The sequence below is a fragment of the Boleophthalmus pectinirostris genome, unplaced genomic scaffold (genome assembly GCF_026225935.1).
Source record: "Boleophthalmus pectinirostris isolate CB_2022bp ecotype Guang Dong unplaced genomic scaffold, ASM2622593v1 HiC_scaffold_6, whole genome shotgun sequence".
NCBI lineage: Eukaryota > Metazoa > Chordata > Actinopteri > Gobiiformes > Gobiidae > Boleophthalmus > Boleophthalmus pectinirostris.
Window position 1 is genome coordinate 15496033 of NW_026571447.1, and position 7615 is coordinate 15503647.

General features: G+C 38.0%; 1 protein-coding gene across 1 annotated transcript; it reads right to left on the reverse strand.

Moving 5' to 3' along the window:
* Nucleotides 1-327: 327 nt before the first annotated feature.
* On the reverse strand, nt 328-7212 carry LOC110174388 (trypsinogen-like protein 3). The gene is made up of 5 exons (XM_020940491.2): nt 7147-7212; nt 5511-5655; nt 2245-2498; nt 1239-1375; nt 328-579 (listed from the first exon to the last, which is right to left on the reverse strand). The coding sequence occupies exons 1-5, from the start codon at nt 7184-7186 to the stop codon at nt 385-387; spliced, it is 771 nt and encodes a 256-aa protein (XP_020796150.1). The 5' UTR covers nt 7187-7212; the 3' UTR covers nt 328-384.
* Nucleotides 7213-7615: the final 403 nt, after the last annotated feature.

The window sequence follows — 7615 nt, forward strand, 5'->3', positions numbered from 1 at the left end:
GGTCAGCGTCTAGATCCCTGCTGGGACTGTGTTTTCTACAGAAATGCAACAGGGTATATCAATTTTTTTCAACAAAAAATATACAAGTATAAATATTTTAGACACAAAGCTTGTAACTGAATAAAAGCAAGATAGACAATTGTAATGCTATACAATGAACTACCTGGTTCAAAGCAAAACATCTCTATGGAGACAAGAAGCGTATAAGTGTAAGAAGTATAAGAAGCGTAAGATAGTGCACCTTCAAATGAATATACTATTTTTCTTCAAATGTTATTTATTTTTTGTGATAAACCTGTGTGAATGAAACAAAACACAATTCTGGGTATGTTTGGGACGGTGAAACATGAATGTTTTTAAAATCAGTGTTTTCTATGCGCTAATTTAAAGCAATGGAGTGGTGAAAGGAGATGGGGTGGTGTCAAAAGGCGTGTAGCGGTCCATGACTTCGTTGATCCATTTGTTGTACATGCACAGTTTGGTGTACACAGAGGGGTCGGAGGGGTCATAGCAGCCGTGATCAAACCACTGGACCCCCTGCAGCTGTCCATTGCACTCCAGCACTGCCCCACCATCACCCTGCACACAGGAGGTGGGTGTTTTACATTCACACACAGTTCACAGAAAAAAGATGGGTACAACATTAATGATGCTCATTCACACACCCACAACGGCAAAACGTTAACAAAGTAGTAGTTGGAAAAAAAAAAAAAAAATTCTGTTGTTTCTGTTGAACAAATACTCAAATACTTTTACTTTTTACTCTTCAAGCTTCTTCCCTGCTTAGACTGCTGCCCACACGACCTGGCCCCGGATAAGAGGAAGAAAATGGATGGATGGACTCTTCATGTACATTTTGAACAGGCACTTTAATGCTTTTACAGTACATGACACATTGTCACAAAGAGTCTTGTATTGATATTGCGTTATCAGTTCCAAATTCACTTGCTGTTATAAATAACCTGACCTAGATTTTCAGTTTACAACTGTGTTTTATAATGGCAGTAAATAAATACATGCAGTTTTATCGATTTGGAAATCAACTTTTTGGAAATGTGACGATAACGCAATCTCATGTTGTTTGAATATAAAAAAATATCAAATTATTTTTCAGTATCTGATTAAAATGAATGTCTTCTTGTTTGCTTAAGTTTTGGCACAGGTAAAACAGCTTTGCTTTAGTTTAGTGAAGTAAAAAAAGGAACTTGCATATTGGTATAGTAGCATAACGTTCTTACCAGGCAATTGTCCGTGGTGGCACTGCCAGCACACACCATTCCCAGGCTCCAGTAGATGAACTCAGGGAATGTGCTCTCACAGAAGCGGTCGTCCACAATAGGGACTCTCAGACACTTGAGCAGCCCTGGAGACTCATCTGAAAAACAGGGCTAAGCATTATTACATTCAGTTTAGAACAAAGGAAACCTCTAACCTTGCACGCCAAGATGGATTCGAGTGATAGTGATGAGTTCACAAACTAGAACTCAGCTGTTATGTGAGAGTCCTTCACATAATAATCTGGTGCGAGCCAGGTTAAGAAACCTTAGGACTTTAGGAATACTACTCTGCCGATGTTCATTTGTCATATGGTTAAGGTACACTTTACTGTCCCTGTAGGGAAATTTGTCCTCTGCATTTGACCCATCGTTGCCTCTGGAGCACCTCCTCAGGAGCAGTGGGCATGCATCTACATGGACTTGTTGGCCTTAACTAGAGGATTTTACCAGTGGTGCTTGTTTTGGGGTGATGGGAAAACCAGAGCGCCCAGAGGAAACCCACCCAGACACAGGGAGAACATGCAAAGTCGACCCAGGGATCTAACCTGGAACCTTCTTGCTGTGAAGAGTAAGTGCTAGCCACTCAACATTTTTAATAGGGTATACAGTTTGAAATAATAATTATTAAACTTTCTGTCCACTATGTAAGTTCTGGTTACGCCCCTCTCCTATCGCCACTTTCTTTTACTATCTTTGCAGTCCTGCCTCTCCACAGATCTGACCCAGTGCTGTCCTTTGATTTTCTCCATGGAGATATGTAAGTTTAATATCATACTGTGAAAAAGTAATACATGTGGCAAGTGGTGGGCCCTCCATCAGAAATGTTTCATGGTGCACCTTTAAACAAGTCAACTGAAAAACACAACCCATGTAGTTTAAATGCAAAACCAGCTTCGTTAACATTACGCCAGTTTGGGCTGTACTGACAAACTAACAACTGTAAACATTAGCATTAAAACCCGCTTACATTGATTTGGGACAGTGGAGCCCCATCCACTGACGGAGCAGATGTCCCCTGGCCGAGGGCACTGACTGGGCAGGGGGATGGGCTTGACGTACTGGTTGATTTGGGCGGGGCGAGAGAGGCGTAACATAGAGAGACTGTGGAGAGGCGAGCGGTACGGACTGTGATGGATAACCTCAGCTATGGAGATGTGCTGCTCTGTGCCCTCCTCTGTACCCAGGTCGTGTTCACCCAGAGATGCTGTGGTGCCGGTAGACCTGGAAGTATGATGGAAGTGAATAAATAATTAATAAATAGGGATTTATTTATTATTATAATTTTTTTGGGCATTTTTAGACATTAAAAAAAGACATTATTTTAAAATCCAAATTACTGTTTTAAACTTATGGTATGCTGTTGCTAATATTACTTGGTATTAGTGTTTTTATACTAAATTTCAAACTTAATTTTGATACTAAGGAACAGACTCGATACACAATACCAATTCTGATACCATGATGACAATTTAAGAAAACACTTGACAATACAATGTAATTTTCAACATTACTTTCTACTAGTACTCTCAGGGTTGGGACAATTTGAATTCTTTATTTTGAATTTTTTTCAATTATCACAATGGAATCTGGCAATTCCACAATCCTAAAATAAAATTTGTCAGTATCTAATAAAATCTAATAAATTCTCTTGTTGGCCCAAAAAAGCACACTGTGCCTTTGTGGTGACTAACCACACATTTTAAATGAAATTAATGTCAGACTTCCAAACTCTGCAATGAACACAAAGCATGCGTTTAAAGCTACACTAGGTAACTTTTTAATCTAAGTCACAATAAAATTATAATATATATATATATATATATATATATATATATATATATATATATATATATATATATATATATATATATATATATATATATATATATATATATATATATATATATATATATACATATTTTTTGTTCCATTGTGAGTGGGCTTCCATTTCCACAAACCTGACTCTTATTTTGCCTAGAGGAGGGTCTCCTTCTGCCTGTTCCATGGTAATGTTTCACTGACTAAAATCTTCCACAATATTGCATAAATCCTATCTTTCCCCTAGGGGTGTATCAAAAAAACAATTCTGTGATATATATCGCAATACTTCATCGCACAGTTCTCAAAATGATGCAAAATTCATCTAGTGTATTAGTTACATTCACTGTTCTCATGATTTAACAAATGTAATAAATTATATTATACTTTTGTTCTTGTGAAGGAGTACTTTATTATTAGAAAGTAATTATTGATAAATCACAATATATCATCGTTTGTTTTAGTATCGGAATATATTATGATATAGCATATTGTGACATGTATATCATGATACATATTGTATCTTCAAACTCATGGCAGTGCACACCCCGACCATCTCCATGAAAAATGTTCTGATGTTCTGAAGTATAGTTTTAACCTTCTACTTCCATGGAATCATGTAATGATTAAATATTGCAGCAACAAAGGCAACATCTGCTGTTTTTCTATCAATATCAAGTGTCTCTAACAGTGACAACAGGCAAACAGCTCAAGTGTAATTGTGAAAATACATCTGTGTACAAAAGGCTCAGTCCCATATGTGCAATGAACAGGAAATGGATGTTAATGACATATCTGCAGACACTTGTGTGAATCAAACGCCCTGATACAGACTGTGCTGCAGTTATAGGAGCAACAGCTGATAGCACATTAAATACATCCATGAATCAAGTCTGTCTGAGCAACAGCAATTATTCACATTTATGACATGATAGAGATGTGTGGAAGTCAGTGGTGACAGATTAGTCAATTAAATACCATATAGTTTGACATTCTTTCTGACATCATTTTTGTGTTGTTTTATTTTCATTTACTTGACTTTATCAAGATCCCAGGGGTGACTGGGGACATGGAGTCCAAGTGGACCATGTTCTCCACCTTCATTGTCAATGCTGCCACTCATAGCTGTGGTCGCAAGGTCTCTGGTGCCTGTCGGGGGCGGTAACATTGCATGGGGGTCAGGGACCGCACCTCTGGACTTGGCAGACTGGTGTGGTGGTCCCTCTGTATAAGAAGGGAAATTGGAACACACCAGAGGGTGTGTTCCAATTACAGGGGAATCACACTCCTCAGCCTCCCCGGTAAGGTCTATGCCAGGGTACTAGAGAGGAGAATCTGGCCGAGAGTCGAGTCTTGGAGTCAGGAGGAGCACTCCAAGGGGTGCTCAAGGGTTCATGGGAGTTTGCCCAACCCGCTCATATGGGCTTTGTGGATCTGGAGAAGGCATTCGACCGTGCCCCTCGTGGTGTCCTGTGGGGGGTGCTCTGGTGTATGGGATCTGGGGCCCTTTGCTAAGGGTTGTCCGGTCCCTGTATGACCGGAGCAGGGGCTGTGTTCACATTGCTGGCAGTAAGTCAGACCTGTTCCCGATGCATGTTGGACTCAGCCAGGCCTGCCCTTTGTCACCAGTTCTGTTCATTGTTTATATGGACAGAATTTCTAGGTGCAGTCTGGGGCCGGAGGGGGTCCGGGTTCGGAACCACAGGATCTCATCTCTGCTGGTCGCAGATGATGTTGTCCTGATGGCTTCATCAAACCAGGACCTCCAACATGCAAGTGTGTGTGGAGAGGGAATTCTGGTACTCTTTGCACAGACTGCTGACTCAGCAACCCGGATAAAGAGGAAGAAAATGGCTGGATGGATACTTGCCTTTATATGGTTTTATTATGTTCAACAACAATACAGCATTATTTTTCTATTTGCAATTTTGACTTTAAACCTTCAGAGGTGGGTAGAGTAGACACAAATTGTAACAGTAAGCATACTGTAACTTCATGTAACTTATTGTAGGCTAGTACTCAAGTAAAAGTACAAAGTAATGGAAAGAAAATACTTACTCATTCTCAAGGAAGAGTGATTAAATCATGAGCAGTGCAAGAAAAACAAATGTTCGAATCAGTTACACATCACATAAAGCTTTTGTCACTTATACACTTACTCATAAAGGGAAGAGTAGCCAAAACCTTTACTCAAGTAAGAGTACTCTTACACTGTTAAATATAGAGTAAGAAGAATGGTGACGAATAAGAAGGACATTTTTATGAAAGGTTATTAGAGAAAATATTCTAGGGTAATTGTGCCTTTACCCACATTTATATATTAATTATTTGAATTCACATTTTGCTTTGTCTATCTACCGCAGGCTGACTTGGGACTATTTTTCAGTGTATTATGTCCATGAAATCCAAACCTACATAGGGGCGCACATGAACGACGTGACGATCCACCATTCACTGATGAGGGCACCACTGCAGATCTGAGACCCTCCGTTGTGTAAACGGGCCTGCCATGGCCTGGAGTGAGGGAGGCACTCCCTGCTATCCCCCGACCACACAGAACCTGCAAAACAGCAAGGAACCATCAACAAGGAAAATTCACAGTATGTTTTCTGGTGTCAACTCTAAGCATATGGCATAATATAGGACTGTATACTTCTGCCCACTTATGAATTATTAATGTGGGAAATTCAATAGTTGAAATACAATTTTTTTTTTCATGGATCCCCTCTAGACATAACTTTATTATTATATCAATAAATAAATAAATAAATTAATTAATTAATTAATTAATTAAAGACCAATGGATGCTGCCATGCTGTCATGACCATTTAGTGATCAGTTTATTTGTCAGTTAATATTCATCAATCATTGTTTGAGGATTTAGCTGTGAAAAAAGTGCACTGCCTTTCCTAGGGCATTCTCTCATAAATAGTCTGTGTGATTTGATAACTGCATCCACTGAAAATGTGATCATGATTTGATGAATTAATAATGAATAAAAGATGATATAACATCAGAAATAGATGGGATACAGATTAAAAGAATAAACAAAACAATATTTTTAGGAGTCATGATTGATGAAGGTCTGAACTGGAGGTCTTATATAAATTACACTAAAGGCAAAATTTCTAAAGCAATTGCTGTACTGCATAAAGTAAAGTTCTCACTAAATAGTGAAGCATTAGTCATCTTGTATAAGTCTATAATTGCACCACATCTGATGTACTGTGCTGTGTGGAAATTTGGGGGTCAACATGTAAAACTTACCTATAACCTTTATTTATTTTGTAGAAAGGGGCCTTGAGAATTATCATCAACAGTCATTATAGAGAACCAGCCAACCCATTATTTGTAAAACTTATAGTGTTGAAAATGTATGATATTGTTGACTTAAGTATCCTCCAAGTAATGTATAAAGTGCAATGTATTACCTGCAATATTCAAAGACTGTTTGAGATGAGAACAAGCCCCTACAATTTAAAAGGAACTTACATGTTTAAAAAACCCAGATTCAGAACCAAAGTTATGGAGCGAAGCATCACTGTGAAAGGAGTTCACTTATGGAATAGTCTTGGCAAAGACATCAAACTATCAAGCACAATAATGGCACTTACAAAATACATAAAATCCAGTGCAATATGTATGTATGATAAGGAAAACTAAGTAGTTACGCTTAAAGGTGAAGATTTATGTTTGCAATTGTTTATCATTTGTGACTGAAATGAAATGTATTGATTTTAAATGTTTTAAAGTAACACTCAGTGTTAATGTATTGACTGGAAAAGGGAAAAGGGGGAGATACGTAACATAAGACTACTCTTCTTTCTGCTCCTTTTCATTCATTTCTTGTATGTATTTTTAATATTAGGACACTGTCAATGTATTTTTAGATATAACATATACATAAATAAATACATTTAGTTAACTATATTGTTGATACAACAGTATAACTAGTGTATAACCCTGCATCTCTTAATCATATTGTACAGATCTACTCTGTGTATGTAGCCATTAGCACTAACTGTACTTTAGAAGTAAATGCAGTACTTACCAACAAGCCCCAGAGCAGCCAGAGTCAAGAGAAGCTTCATTGTAGTGTGTAGTCAGTAAAGATCAGTGATCTCCTCTGCTGTCTCTTATATTTGAGACAGTGGGTGGGTTTTATTACTCACCTGCATCATTTCCCATCCAACTTTATCAGGACACTTTATCATTTTTTTCATTTCAACATCTTCAGCTAAAAATATTACTTCTGCGAAGGTAAAATCTTTCTTGTTGTTAACTTGTGATTTCAAGAAACGAGTCATATTTACACTGGTTTAGTGTTTCTTCAGAGGTAGGCCTACACAACGACACATTTTACTTTCTGAATGGTCGGTGTGTACTACATATTATTTTCTTGGCCACAACCCATATATGACGGTCAGTGTGTAAAATGTGCACGTAACAAGTTAATATTTCACCACTATCACATTTGGCTAGAACTATGGAACTTTGAGGACAGGTTAGAACAGGAGTGG